The sequence below is a fragment of the Rhinopithecus bieti genome, unplaced genomic scaffold (genome assembly GCF_001698545.2).
Source record: "Rhinopithecus bieti isolate Rb0 unplaced genomic scaffold, ASM169854v2 scaffold_986, whole genome shotgun sequence".
NCBI classification, from domain to species: Eukaryota; Metazoa; Chordata; class Mammalia; order Primates; family Cercopithecidae; genus Rhinopithecus; species Rhinopithecus bieti.
This window is the reverse complement of record NW_016803218.1, coordinates 843,509-859,144: the sequence shown is the minus strand read 5'-3', so window position 1 is coordinate 859,144 and position 15,636 is coordinate 843,509. Positions and strand designations below refer to the sequence as shown.

General features: G+C 43.0%; 2 protein-coding genes across 13 annotated transcripts in view; both read left to right on the top strand.

The window, feature by feature from the left end:
* TPH1 (tryptophan hydroxylase 1) overlaps window positions 1-3,355 on the top strand; it is a 29,374-nt gene extending 26,019 nt beyond the window's left edge. For all 5 annotated transcript variants that reach the window (XM_017870198.1, XM_017870194.1, XM_017870186.1 and 2 more), the window contains 2 exons: window positions 368-501; window positions 2,137-3,355. In XM_017870198.1, the coding sequence (XP_017725687.1) occupies window positions 368-501; window positions 2,137-2,311 (309 nt within the window). In that variant the 3' untranslated portion in view covers window positions 2,312-3,355. The remainder of the gene's footprint in view (window positions 1-367; window positions 502-2,136) is intronic.
* A 6,563-nt stretch (window positions 3,356-9,918) lies between these two features.
* Window positions 9,919-15,636, top strand: part of SERGEF (secretion regulating guanine nucleotide exchange factor) — a 231,521-nt gene continuing 225,803 nt past the window's right edge. For 5 of the 8 annotated variants that reach the window (XR_001885111.1, XM_017870122.1, XM_017870166.1 and 2 more), the window contains exons 1-2: window positions 9,919-10,182; window positions 15,079-15,214. Coding sequence is in view for 7 of the 8 variants with exons in the window: in XM_017870122.1 (XP_017725611.1) it covers window positions 10,123-10,182; window positions 15,079-15,214 (196 nt within the window). In the remaining variant the exon portion in view is untranslated. The other 3 variants (XM_017870141.1, XM_017870131.1, XM_017870147.1) reach the window with 3 other exon arrangements.

Sequence of the window (15,636 nt, the reverse complement as noted above, 5' to 3'; positions counted from 1 at the left end):
GGGAACTGAACAATGAGATCACTTGGACTCGGGAAGGGGAACATCACACACCGGGGCCTATCATGGGGAGGGGGGAGGGGGGAGGGATTGCATTGGGAGTTATACCTGATATAAATGACGAATTGATGGGTGCTGACGAGTTGATGGGTGCAGCACACCAACATGGCACAAGTATACATATGTAACAAACCTGCACATTATGCACATGTACCCTAGAACTTAAAGTATAATTAAAAAAAAAAGAGAGAAAAAAAAGAAAATAAGTTTGGAATTGTAGATTGGGGCCATTGCATTAGTAATATGTTTAGAGGTGTGCCAGTATGAAAATAGATATTATTCTTTGATTCACTGACTCTTTGCCTTCTAGCATGCACTTTCTGGACATGCCAAAGTAAAGCCCTTTGATCCCAAGATTACCTGCAAACAGGAATGTCTAATCACAACTTTTCAGGATGTCTACTTTGTATCTGAAAGCTTTGAAGATGCAAAGGAGAAGATGAGGTACAGTATATCTTCTTCATGCCTTCATTTTCTTCAGCAAGAGATCAGCCCCATGATGGTAACAAGTCACAGAAGTAAGCAGCTAGATAATTTGAAGCCCACAAGGAGCCTTCTGTCTGTAACACATTTTCCTTTCATAACAAGTATCTAGAGTATGTTGTGTATATGGATTTTGCATAGTTGCAAATATGTATCAGATACATTGAGAAACTGTTTTCTTTCCAATTCTTCAAATCACAAAGTTTAGTAGTTGAATAGGGAAAATAAATAATATGCAAATTACTATATAACAGCATGGAAAGTGACAAGAGCCTTGGAGAGATACAGATGAAACATTGTTCTGCATTTTATTCAAGAGCAATTCATTTCAGGTGGATGAACAGGGTACTCTTGATGTTATTTGAGAAAGGACTTGAAGGATAGATAATATTTAGATATATTAAGTTTTAGGCTGAGAGATAGCAAGAAAAAAGGTCAGGATGTTGAGAAATATAGAAGATACATACAACGTAATCAAAGCTACGCTTTATTAATCAGCCAAGTGTGTGGTTAAGAAAGGAGGATATTGGAGGCAGAGAAACTTTTTAGAAGATTCTTGGAACACTTCAGGTGCAAACAAATGCCTGAACTAAGACAGAAGTAGTAGGAAAGGAAAAGACTTTCGAAACAGAATCAATGAGACAACATTGAGTGGAAGTGGTCATGAGATCACATTGTGATGATGGGGATCGATAGGGGTTGAAGTCATAGTTCTCGTCTTTCAGAGAAACCATTAGTTGGGGAGTTAGGCCATTCGCGAAACCAAGTAATAATACTAGCAGGGATTCCTCTAGCATAAATGGCAACTTCATGCAAATTAGAAAAGGGAGTCCCCTCTGTGTAGACCAGGTGGATTACCAGTTGGATTTCAGCTGCTACTCATGTATAGTTGTCCTCAGCTGCATATTTATCCCTAGGAGTCCTGGGCATGATTGTTCTTGGGGGTGCCAAATGAGAGGTTCAAACAGTAGTTTGATAAAGGAGGCAGAACTTTAATGCTTGAAAAAAGGGCAGAATTTAGGTCATTTGAAAGGAGCCTAGAGGGAAACATTCTAAGCAGAAAAAATCTACATGTGCAGGAGGTAGGACCATTCCTAGTCTATTTTGGGGTACGTGAGTATGTGTGTGTCTGTATGTGTTATATGTTATATAAACACACAGGTTACATGTGTGGGTAGGTATAGTTATATAAGGCATGGCTGAGGGATCTGTTACTATGCGGTCAAGTGTTGTAATGAAACAGTTTTATGTCTACTGATAAAACTTCAGTAATTGGTCTCCTTACTCTTGTCAAGAGATGTATACAGTAATAAATGATTAATAAATCCATGTATGGGATCTTTCCCTAGTAATACCAGGGTTTTACAACTACTTTAGAAAATAGCTATAAAATAGTTATAACTACTTTAGGTTTCTCACTTGTGTGGGATTCCAGGGGGCCTCTGCAAATGCAGTGTAGAGAAGTAGGTCAGATTGGTTGCATGCATATCTAACAGAAATTTGTCTTTTGCCTAGTATGTGAAATAGATTCTGTTGTTTGGTTTTCATCATTCACTCCCTAGAAATTGATTGTCTCCTATTTGTTTTCTTAAATAGAGAATTTACCAAAACAATTAAGCGTCCATTTGGAGTGAAGTATAATCCATATACACGGAGTATTCAGATCCTGAAAGACACCAAGAGCATAACCAGTGTCATGAATGAGCTGCAGCATGATCTCGATGTTGTCAGTGATGCCCTTGCTAAGGTCAGCAGGAAGCCAAGTATCTAACAGTAGCCAGTCATCCGGGAACATTTGAGCATCAACTCAGAGGCCTCTGGGTCATCTCTTGCTTTTCTTGAAAACCTGATCCTGGAGGGACAGCATCTTCTGGCCAAACAATATTATCGAATCCCACTCCTTAATGAATCGCTAGTCTTTGAAAAACCTGGATGTTCTATTTACCACTTATTTTTTTTTTGTTTAGTTTTATTTTTTATTTTTTTTGGGAACAGCTTTAATGAGACAATTTATATACCATACAAGCCACTGACCACCCATTTTTAATAGAGAAGTTGTTTGACCCAATAAATAGATCTAATCTCAGCCTAACTCTATTTTCCCCAATCATCCTTGAGTAAAATGACCCTTTATGATCGCTTAGAATACCTTGAGGAGTATTATGGTGCTGACTCATATTGTTACCTGAGATTCCCTTATTTCTAAAGTATCTGTTACTTATTGCTGAATTTGTGCCAAGCTCAATCACATTCACACTAAAATTTAACAGGAGACCCAGCTGTCTTTGTTGCCAGCATGAGCAAAAGTACAGAGGCCTTTGCACGTGGAGGATACCTAGTAAAGAGCAAGTAGTCTAGTTTCAAGTGTAGTATCTTGTAGGGAAATGGGAGTAACTAAGCCTGGAAAGGTTGAATGGGGCGTAATCATTAAGACTAGGCTAAGAATTTGAGACTTTATTTTTTAGGCATTAGGGAGCCCCTTCCCAAGTGACTGTCTTCCTTGAAACTTTGTTTTCTTTCAATGACGTCACATGATACTGGTTTTATTCTAGACTATCTATCCTACTCATGGGTCCAAGGGAAACTTAGTGGAGATGCAACTTGCATGAGGCTGTACTCAGACATGTGGTCCTAGGTATTATAATGGGATTGTCCCCAGATTAACAGGAAGCATTGTTATCAAAGGCAAAGTTCAAACTGAGATAGGTAAGAGAAGCACAAAGCAAAATATAGAAAAACAGTGCTGAGTACTTTATTTCTAAGGTATAAGGTGAGGCCATAAACAGAAAGGCATGCAATGAGAGTAGAGGCTGCAGAAAAGGGGAGGAAATAGAATGTCAGAAGGTCAAGAAGAGTGGTTTAGGACTGAGACTGTAAGTAATGCAATGATTGAAAGGAATGGTTTTTATGCAGAGTCAGCTGTGTAGCACAGGGAGTAAGCAGTCCTGTTATAAATGGGTGAAGCTGAACTCCAAAATACAAGCCTATGTCTCTTTAATTGGCCCCTTTCCTCCCTCTAGTCACTAAATGAAGATGTTCTTCAAGTTTCTGTCTTTGCACTTCTACTCTTTTTGCCATCACTTCATGGGGAATGTCACCCAGATACATGACTTCAGTTCTTATTTTGAATGACTCTTCTATTTGCAGTTATAACCCTGACATCTTTCTTGAATTTTTTTGCCCCTTAATTCCAACTAACTCCTGGATGTCTATGTAGATGTCTCATAATTAAGGCCAATGCTGTATAACTTCATGTGGCACCATCCACATAGAATGAATAGACGTTGTTCAATATGGCAGCCCTGTCAAACATCTCAAATTGAACAGGTCTATAAAGGGACTCAGAATCACTTGAATATCACAGTCCATCAGCTTCCTCTCCCAGTAATTTAATTTCCATTAATGGTATATTAAACATCATATTTTCAATCATTTTCATGTTTAGTCAGCTACTTAAAAATAGGCTTTTTTTCACATAAATAAATCATATACCATTTAACATGTTTTATTTCAACAGACTACTAGATCTTTTAGTACTTCTTTGTCCTCAAAATAAATTATTAAAAAACTTTGTATTTCATGTCATATTATATAAGAAATATAATTTTGAGAATAATTCATGCTGTTTTAAATTTTACATTGTACATTTTAATAGTAATCAACTCTTAGTGTATTATATTGAGGGTAAATAGGATGCTAGCTATCGGACTTATTTGAAATTTATTGATGATCTGATTTTATGGTGTTTGAGTTCAAGGAAATCTTTTGTAAGCCCAAATCCATAACTAGATAGCAAATCTTAGAACATGGGTAGAAAAAGAAATTAAAAATAGATAGCATATAACACAAATTATGCATACTATTATGGTGGTTATTTTCATACAACTTTGATAATGTGAAGAATCATACTTACTGAATTTTGAAATGAAGATGCTTTATTTGAAAATCACTGGCTATGACTAAAGCCACATGAGAATAAATGTTAAAGGCACAGCCCTTATTATTCACACTTTAGAACATGGGAAATTTTTTTTTTTTTTAAGATTAGTCGCCCAGCTGGGCGAGTGCAGGGGCTGCAGCTCCGGCCTCACTTGCAACTCTTGCCTCCCAGGGTTCACGCCCATTCTCCTGGCCTCAGCCTCCTGAGCTAGCTGCGAACTACAGGCCGCCTGCACCACGTCTGGCTAATTTTTTTGGTATTTTTAGTAGGACGAGGCTTTCACGGCGATGTTAGCCAGGGTGTGGTTACTTGATCTACACGTTGGACCTCTTTTATGAATTGATTACTGTCCGGCTCTCTCGCTCTCGACCTCCCAAAGTGGGTGGTATCAGTAGTAGACAGGTGTGATAGCCCCATGACTGCACCCTGCGCCACACAATCGGAAATTTTTAAATATATGTGATGTGATTTTCTCATGTTCTTCCCCCTCTGAAGTATTATTATTGTAATTATTTGGCTATATCCTCAGGAAGTACCTGACGTGCTTGAAAAATTTTCTATGCAGATTTATTAACTAATATATGCTTCAAAGCACCATTTTGGGACTAATGTAAATAGGCTTACCAAATGTGAGATACAGATATTGAGAATATAGAGAAAACATACAAGGCCTTCATTTATTACTATATTTTTTATTTATTCTTAAAATAGGGGTACATGGGATATTCAGATAGAAGCAACAATTCTGGAACCTGTAACCATCTTCAGAGTTCTATTGGTAGAGTTCTCAGCTCGTTATGTTCTCTAGTCATGAAAAAATAGAGTTTTTCAAAACACAAACTAAAGTAATTTGGAAGAGATTATTATTCTGGAGGCATATGAGTGCCCCTTATATATATTTTTTTTTTTTTTGAGACAGAGTCTCACTCTATTGCCCAGGCTGGAGTGCAGTTGCATGATTTCAGCTCGCTGCAACCTGGGATTGCAGCCGTGCTTCACCATGTCCGGCTAATTTTTGTTTTTTTAATAGAGATGGGGTTTCACCATGTTGGCCAGGCTGGTCTTGAACTTCTGACCTCAGATGATCTACCCACCTTGTCCTCCCAAAGTGCTGGGATTGCAAGCGTGAGCCACCATGCCCAGCCGGTTAATAATTCTTAATCAGTGAATCACTGTTCAAAGACATAGTTAATATCCTCATGACTTTTTAAGGACACTCAAAAGCTGACCTTCAGAATGCCTACATTTCTTTACCTACATATTTTGCCATTTGGAGTTATACAAGCAGTAATGACACACCAAAATGTACATCGTTATTGCTAGTTTTTAAGTTGGCTTCCAAATTCAAAAAAGAAAAAAATCCTGAATTCTCTAAGGGAATATATGATAGAGTCCATATATTAATTCATAGGAAGTGTTTAAGGTACTATGGTCTATTTTGGTCTAATCTTTGTTTTACTATGTAATATACATTTATGATTTACAAGTTTGTTATTCAGTGAGATAATAAATGAACACAAAATTTATGTTCTCAACCAATATTTACTTTTCCCAAACATACGTTAAAATTGATTTAAACTTATATTAGCAATTTTATTAGTTTAGGAAAACCATTATATCTTATACTTCTTAAAAAGCCTATGGATATCAGATAGAAGCCAAACACATCTGGAACCTGGTAACCACTCTTCAGAGTTCTTGGTAGAGTCTCAGTGTTATGTTCCTGTCAACGAAAAGAGTCAAACACACTAAAGTATTTGAAGAGATTTATTCTGAGCCAAATATGAGTGACCATGGCCCATGACACAGCCCTTAGGAGACCCTGAGAACATGTGCCCAAGGTGGTCAGTGTGCAGGTTGGTTTTATACATTTTAGGGAGACATGAGACTTCAGTCAAATATATTTATAAGGTACATTGGCTCAGTGCAGAAAGCTGGGATAATTCAAAGTGTTGGGTGGGAGACTTCCAGATTATAGGTAGATTTAAAATTTTTCTGATTGGCAATTAATAGAAAGGAATGTCTGGGTTGCTGTATGAGTTTGCGGAGACCAGTTTTATCATGCAGGTGAAGCCTCCAGATGGCAGGCTTCCAAGATAATAGACTGTCAATTTTTCTTATCAGACTTAAGGTCTGTGTTGATATTAATGCTGGAGAGGTATAAGGAGGCATGTGTGTCACCCCCACTTCCAGTCATGGCCTGAATCAGCCTTTCAGGTTACATTTTAGAGTGCCCTGGCCTAGAAGAAAGTCCATTCAGATGGTTGGGGGGCCTTAGAATTTTATTTTTGGTTTACACTCCTCATCTGTAAAATGCACTAAGTCTACTACACTGGATTATTGGAGAAGTTATGCTGCAAGAGGACTTTGCAAAAAAAAAAAAAACCAAAACCAAAAAAACCCACCTCATTTTCCACATGTAAAGAATTATTGATACAGTCACTCTCTTAACAGATATTCCCCCTTAGCTTCTGGATGATTTTATCTTCCACAAGAGGGGATTAATTTTTGCTTCTAGTAGGCAGTATATAATGGCTTGGTAAAGTCTTACTCCAGTTAGGGATTGAGCCAAAGAGAAGTTGAGCTTCAGTCTTTGTGAGGGCTGGTCTATTTCCAGTTCACCTTGACTTTTAGGGTGTAGCCCTTTAGGGATCTCAAGAGAAAACTATGAGTGTGTACCAGGGCTTCTCCTTGGGGGCGCTGGACTCCCACTTTTGTCCCCTTCTTCATGTCCACCATTCCCTCCTCCCATCCCTACCCTATGAGATTGCTAAAGGTACTGCTCAGCTTCTTAGTTGTTGATTTCAGCCAAGATTCTTAGCCTCCAAGACATTGCTTAGTAATTAGCAAGTGCTTCAAGGAGAAAAGTAGTGCCAAATATAATCTCTCAGCTTTCAGATCTTGGCCCTTCAAGTTCTTGCTGCTTTGATAGCTCTCCAATGACTTGAAATAGATTTTAAAAATATTTTCTGTCAAATTTTCTAGTTGTTTTTTTGTGAGAGAAAAGGTTTGCAGCTAGCTAATCTTCCTTTATCAAAAGTAGAAAACTGATCTTGAAGTAAGTAACTTCTTTGAGCCTCAGTTTTCTCATCTATAAAACAATGATCCTGGCCAGGCAAGGTGGCTCACACCTGTAGCCCTAGTTACTTGGGAGGCTGAGGCAGGAGGATCACTTGATCCCAGGAGGTAGAGGCTGCCTGGGACTCCTCCAGGGTTGGGGAGATGTAGAGGGGAGGATAGGTAAGGAGGAGAAAAGTTCTTTTTGGTCTGATACTGTTGTGAGTTGGCATCAGTGTTTTCTGTACTTGGTATTTCATGCTGACATTTTCTTGTGGGCGTTTTGGAAGACCTTCCTATCTTCTTATTTCTTGGGATTTCTTGATGTGGGTAAATGTATCTCTGTGGGCTGTTAAATTCATTTCCTTCACCCTCAAGGAATCTAGTGATTGACTCTCCTGTGGGTGTCACTTCACCCTTCCAGAAATTCTCTTGGACAAGGTCTAAGACCATCCCCCAGCCAGTTTGTTCATGTATGGGAAATGGACAGTTTTTATTTTGAAAAACTCTGGGTGTGAAAGACCTCCCGAAAGCATGAGTTTGTCTTTGCTCAGCTATTAGAGCAGATACCCAGCCACAAGCCCTTGTATTTTTCAGAACAGATTGGACAGAAGCCTGTCTAGCTCCTAATCTGGAGGGATGCATACCAAGCTCTCTCAGGGACCCAGCTAAACTAACTTTCCTTAGACATGAGATGGGTGAGACCCACACCACATTGATAATTGTGGTCACATATCCTACTAGAATTTTCTCTGGTCTCTCAACCTTTTTTGTAGACTGAAAGTCATACACTGGTTTTTAGACAGTTGCTTTGCAGTCCTGCTTTGGTGGTCTTGCACCTTACTTTATGATATAGGAGTAACCGGCATTTGTTGCTCAGCCAAAACTTGTTGCAGGAAGTCAGGGACCCCAAACGGAGGGACCGGCTGTAGCTGTAGCAGAGGAACATAAATTGTGAAGATTTCATGGACATTTATCCGTTCCCAAATAATACTCTTATAATTTCTTACACCTGTCTTACCTTAATCTCTTAATCCTGTTGTCTTCGTAAGATGAGGATGTACGTCACCTCAGGATCACTATGACAATTGTGTTAACTGAACAATTGGGGGGGTGGGGGGGTGGGGGGGTGCATCACGGTCCTACCGATATGTGACGTCACCCCCAGTGGCCCAGCTGTAAAATTCCTCTCTTTGTACTCTCTCTTTATTTCTCAGCTGGCCAACACTTGTGGAAAATAGAAAGAACCTATGTTGAAATATTGGGGGCGGGTTCCCCTGATAAAAACTGAGTGGGGACGAGTCCCATTTACATCTTGTTACACATGCTAGCAAGAAATGGTCAGCACAAAAAAGCCCACTCATAAGACAGTCAGTAAGCATGGTATAGCTCCTGCACATTCAGATCCCTAGAGAATGAAGAGCTGTTTTATCTCTCCAAAGTTGGCATTTTTCTTGGTATGGTCATCGACATTCTCCAGATGCCACACGTTGGAGAGATAAAGGTGAGGGCTGCCCTCAAGTGGTCTTACAGGCAGAAATTCCTAAGAGTAGATAGAGTGAAAGAACAGGAAAGAACAGTGTAAGAGCTCACTAACACACTTCCCAGAAGCCCAGGCGTGAAGGGCGGTGAGTGCTGGAGGCCCGTGTCAGCAGAGGGGCCAATGCTATCGAACATGGATGAACATCTTTAATGTGACCCCATGTGTTCTGTATTCCTGATACGCAGTGCCATATTTTCCTTCAGATAAATTGAACTTAACTCCCACCAGCAACACGACGCTGTCTGAGAAAAGCCATTTTATATGGAAATGTTCGTTGGGTGACGATTGTCCAGTACTATTAATAGAATGAGCTCAGGGCCATGCCCGGAGCGCCGAGGCTGCCCCGGCAGGAGTCCACGCTAACCAGCCTCCCCCATTCAGCGTCGCCAGGCGCGGGTTCCCGCTCCGTGCCAGGTGCAGAGGGCGACACTGGCGACGTGCCACTCCACTCGCCTCCCAAGGCGCCCCCTCAGACGTTTGCGAACGCACATCAAAGCGGGCTCAAGACAATTGCTCCTGAGATGCCCGGCAGGACCCTGCCCTACCCGTCAGGCTCCATTTCTTGTTCCCGCAAATGGTGATGCCATCCCTGCCCTGTCAGCCCCTCTGGGCTGTCGTAGGCCTCCAAGGAGACAAAAACACGAAGGAGCTTTGTGAACTGTGGCGCGCAGTGCACCTGCATGAAACATGAAATTATGACTAAAAATAAAGACTACGAGGGGGAGGAGCGAGAGGCTGAGAGGCCCAGCGCGACAGGAGGCTGCGGGCGGAGACGCTGCGAGCGCCGCCGGGGCGGGCTGACTGGGAGGCGGCTCCGGGTTTGTCATCCGGCCCCGCCCACCACTGGTCCCCAAAGGCCCGAGGGCGCGTCCGCACCCCCTCTCCTGGCCCGCGGGCCCCTTCCCACAACAGATCCCTCCCCGCGCCCTCCCCATCCGCAATCCCGGTCCGGCCCCTGAGTCCGGGCTCCCGCGCCCATCCCTCCTTGGCAGGCCCCGCCCTCGTGCGGTCCCTCCCGGAAGCTCCGGCAGAGCTACCTCGCATGGAGCGCGAGCCCAGCGCCTCGGAGGCCGCCCCCGCGGCGGCCGTGCTCTTCGCCTGGGTACGTGACTCCGCCCCCGAGCCAGGGCCAGCTGAGGGGCGCCGAGACGTGGGAGCTCCTGGCCGCGGCTTGGGCAGTTCAGGGGCTGGGTGGCGGAGGTCCGAGCCGGGCTCTGGGTTGGAGGATCCTGAGCTGGGAGCAGGGGAGGAGCGGGCGGGGAGGGAAGGGTCTTTGCGGTCGACTTAGGGGCCTGCCGGCTGGCGGGGCCGGAGCCGGAGGGGCTGTGGCGCTGCGGGAAGAACCTGCCTGGGGCAGAGCGTCTGGTTCCGCGAGAGCCCTCCAGCCCGCATAGCGCCTGGAAGACAGCGCGAAGGGCTCGGTGGAGAGGATCGCCCTGTCCCAGAGCCCCATGGGGCCACCTGTGCCCCCCACCCTCCTGATGCCTGGAGGAGGGAGGCCGTGTCCCAGCCTGGCGAGCGCATCCTTGGGATGTGAGGCCTGCGGTGTTTGGCTGCGTACAAGGCACAGACCCTACCAATTTGCTGATACTCTGCTGTGACCGGTTCTTGCCTGTCTTGGGGGAGTTGGGCTGCTGTTGGTTTGACGGGAGCATTGGGAGAGACAGGGTCATCTTGATGTGTGTTTGGGAGACAGGAGGTTTCGTGCACAGGAGCATGGCAGGTGGCCGACCAGCATGCACAGGAACGAGCAGTCGCTGCATCTTGTGCTTCTTCATAGCACGTATCACAGTTTTAATGATGTGTATAATTTATTATTAACGTCAGTCTCTCTGGCTAGAAAGTAAGTGTGGTGAGACTGGGTGCTGTGCCTGTCTTGTTCACAGTGTCTCTCTTGGTGTCTGGCACATTGTAGGTCCCCAGTAAATACTTGTTGACGAATGAATGAACGAGTATCTGTGTGCCTACCCATGTGCTGGTGTTGGGGAAATACACATGAGTGAAATACACATGAGTGAGAGACTTCCAGTTCTTGTGTTGGGTGAGCAAAAGTATAACCTGCATTGCTGTTAAAATCAGTATTAATTGACCATTTTTAAAAGAAGTAATGATCAGTACAAGGCGGCACTTGTTGAATGTGGTGCTGCAGTTTGGCAGGAGGGAGAGCATGGCCTGCGGTAGTCTGGCTGGCTGGGCGTCTTTGAGGTGGCCCGGGAGCTGGGGGTGGAGTTGGGGATTGAATGTGTGCTGTCTCTGGCTTTTTCCAGGCAGGAGACTGGCGTCTGTGTGGACAGAGGAAACATCAGGCAGAAACAACCTTTAATATTCGGCCTTGTCTGTACTGAAACAATATGTCTGTAAAATATGTTTAATAGGTTGTTGACACCCTTCTGCTGTGTTCGGAGAACTGGTGGTGTGTTTTTGCTGCTGCATAATCTGAAACTGTGGGGGTGTGTTGGTCGGCTAGGGCTACCATAACAAAATACCACACAACAGAGGCTTAAACAATAGAAATTTATTTTCTCACAGTTCCAGAGGCTGGAAGGCCAATATCAAGGTGTGAGTAGGTTTGGTTTCTCCCAAGGCCTCTCTCTGGCTTGCAGATGTCCGCCTTCTCACTGTGTCCTCACGTGGCTTTTTTCACTGTGTCCTCACATGGCCTTTTCTGTGTGTGTTAGCATCCCTGGTGTCTCTTCTTTTAAGGACACCAGTTATATTGGATTAGGGCCCCACCCTTATGACCTCATTTAACCTTAATTGCCCCTTTAAAGGCCCTCTCTCCAAATACAGTAAGGTACTAAAGGTTAAGGCTTCAACATGTAAATTTTGGGGGAATAAAGTTCGGTTCACAGTTACCTTGTTAGGGGTGTGTGTGTGTGTGTGTGTGTGTGCGCGCGCATCCATGCATGTGCACGTGTGATATGTCTGGAGTGTTTGTAAGGAAGAATGGCGAACAACAGTCGTAATAGGTTGTGTTAAATTTCCCATCGTCTTGCTTTATCCTGGATTTAGGGCCTCTCCCAGCATTACAAAAATTGGTACCATAATTTGAACCTCAGAGTGCCCATGTGTCATATTACTTTTCTCCCAGGTGTTCAGCAGCCTTGCACCCCTGGTAATGGGACAGCCACGGAGATCTCAGGGCTGATCAAGAAATACTGTGCGTGTATACTCTATATTCCCCTTCATGCTGAGCGACAGTCTTTCATAGGGTCTTACGTTCATTCACCATATAAATGCATGTACATCTTCTTCGGGCCAGCACAGTTTCAGATGCAGGGGAAACAGCAGTGAGCAAAGCAGAGTTCCTGCCCTCCTGGAGTTTAGTTTCTAGCAGGGGAGGTGTACAGTAAACAAGTAGACATATATAATGTAACATCAAGAAGTGGCATGAAGAAAAATAAAGCAGAAAATGAGTGATATGGGGATGCTATTTTAGATAAGGTCATACAGTTAACCACCTGCCAGGTAAGCTCTGGGCTGGTTCACTGTATGTTCTTTTTTTATTTTTTCTTAGAGACACAGTAAGGTATAGTAAAAGGTACAGGGCATCAGACTTTTTGCCTATCCAGATGTAACTATGGAAAGTTACTTAACCTCCTGAGCCTTAGTTTCTTCCTCTGTGAAATGGGAGTAATAATGTCCTTCTTAGTTGTGAGGATTAAAGGTGAATGCACAGTATGGAGAGAAGCACTCAGTAATTGGTAGCTAATAATTGCCCCATGTGGGCTCCTGGGACTTATGCCCCTGCTATGGCTTACTCTTCTATCTTTGAGTTCTTGCAGCCCAGGATAGCTGTGAAATAGACTACAAGGGGAAGGATTATGTATGTATGTATGTATGTATGTATGTATGTATGTATGTATGTCTGTATGTATTTGTTGTAATTATTTTACATCACCTTTCCTCATTCAGGTGTCTTCAAAAACAAATACGTTTAAAATATTTTACTTCTCATCTCCAGGAAGAACCAGCTAGGAGTAGATACTTGAATAAATTATAAAGATTTCTGAAATCTTAGTAAGATTCTCTCTGCAGGTCCACAATCCCTTATCTTCAATTCTGAATACAAAAAGCTCTGAAAATCCAAAACTTACTGGACATAAGGCCCTTTATAGTATTTGGCTACTTCTTATGATTATTTGTACTTTTTAATGCAGAAATATTATTGTTTTGCTTATGGGCTGCTGTCCCTGGACCTTGCATCAGCATATATGACATGTGTACTGTATTACTTTTCTAAAAGCTGTAAAATTCTGAATCTGAAATACATCTGACTGTAAGCATTTCAGATAGGGATTATGGACCTTTTTTGTATAATGATAATAATAATAATAGACATATTGCCTGTCAAGGGGAAATCTGTCCCCTTACTGGAATCTCACCATGTGAATCTTGGAGTCACATAGCACTGAACTTGAAAAGGCCCTTAGAGATCATTGCCAACCTCTTTCACTGTATAAATGAAATAATGACGTGCCTTGCTTGAAGGCACATAATCCTTAGCCAACTTTGATTCCAGAGTCGTTGTCAGTTTTCCCATTATGGGTGTGGGGAGGAGGAACAAGAACTAATTCCAGGATGTTGCCCTCCCATTTTGATGCCGTTTCTCCCTCATTTTTTTCTTTCCTTAACTTCCCTAGGTAGTTAGCTTTTATCAGAAGGAACCCCTGTGCTGTCTCCCAAAGGCAATACGTGGGGGCTGGAGCATAAGAAGGGAAAGATGAGGAATATCACTGGCTGAGTTGTGGGTGCTTAGGACTCTTCTCATATGGAAATCGTGGTGTTCTGAGGTTGGGGCCTCCATCTAAATATGGGTTGCATATAACAGACGGTAAGAATGAGCCTAACAGGTCATTTCCTCTTTGGTCAGTTTCCCACTTGACAAAGGAAGGGTAAGATTTACATTCCCAAATGCTCCAAAGTCCTTCAGTGAGCGAATTATTATTATTTTTCTTTTCAGATTTTGGGGAAGGGATTTAAGGAGGGAAGAAAGGAGATGGGGTGAGAGTGTTTCTAAGTCTGAAACTCTGTCTGTCCTGAGCTGTCCCCATGATTACTCAGGGACAAGGGGAGACAGTTTTGGCCACAGCTCCAGAGACACATATAACAAAGGAATGACCTTCATTTTTCTTCATGCTGGCCCCTGTAGGGGTCTGTGAGCAACTTCTACTGGAACTTTGTTTGGATTCTGTGTCCATATTTATAATTTATTTGAAATGTGCTGGATAGTGTTCTCTTTTAGGGGCTGAAGTTCAGCTAGGGAAAGCAGTGAGGTGGCATGGGACATGGGTGTGGTGGGAGGGAGTAAGGAGAGATATGAGATACTTCTGCCAAGGACTCGAGGCTCAGAACTCTCTCTAGAGAAGACAAGGCCCTCCTCCTCAAGAGGCTGTCTTGTTCTCAGTCAGAAGAACCTTGATTTAGGATATGGCCTCTCTTTTCATGGCCACTCTAAGCGGAAGGGCTACTTTACCCTATTACCTCTAGAGGTTTGGGCTAGGCCAAGGACCTCATAGGACTCATGCCCCCCCAACCATGGCTGGCATTGCTGCTTTGCCTTCTAGGGCCCGAGGTAGAAAAAAGTGTGGGTTCTTCAGCTGCTGCAGGAGGCCAAGAGGCAGGGCATTTGTCCTTTGCCCCAGTAAATTCAGCCTGCCAGGGTACCTACCTAGGAACTTTCCTGGACGTGAATTTCCTCCACTATTATGGTCGTGAGTCTCTTACTAATGGTATTACAGATCAGGGGTCAGGAGACGGTGTTACATGTTGTTTTCTGGTGCTTGTTATTATATATTTGAATAAACAGTGCTGTGAGTATTTGCCATGAAGGAGCTAATTTTTTTTTTTTTTTTTTTTTTTTTAAGAATGAGCCTAAGAAATCTCATCTGTTGTAGGCTCTGAGAGATACGTCAGGGTGAGAAAGATAGAGACAGGTAAATAGACATTGACAGTTGCGGTTCCCAAACTTTTTCATCTTTGGCTTGTTCATCCGTAGGGTGCAAATAGCTATGGGCAACTTGGCCTCGGCCATAAGGAAGATGTGCTGTTGCCCCAGCAACTGAATGACTTCTGTAAACCCAGGAGTGTCAGGAGGATCACAGGAGGAGGGGGCCACTCTGCAGTTGTCACAGGTAACTTCCTTCAAAAATCCCAGGAGTGTCAGGAGGATCACAGGAGGAGGGGGCCACTCTGCAGTTGTCACAGGTAACTTCCTTCAAAAGTAGATAGTCACTCATTTTCTTAGTTAGACATTTTCCCCTGGATGTGATATTGCCATTTTTCAGCCTTTTGTATTTTGCAGAGGAAAATAATGTATTTTTGTGAAACATTTTGTGAAAGAGCCAAATTGCCATCAGAGGATCCTAGATTTTCAGGGTTAGAAGGACTTCAGAGATCTTCTTCTAGGCCACCTCTTTCCCTCACCGCCTCCATTATACAAATGAACTCAGAAAGGAACACTGATTGCTTAACATCACAAGGCAAATAAGTGGCAGGGTTACAATGTATATTTTACACCATAGGAGTTAGAAGTGTTTGTAATTAGATTGGATAT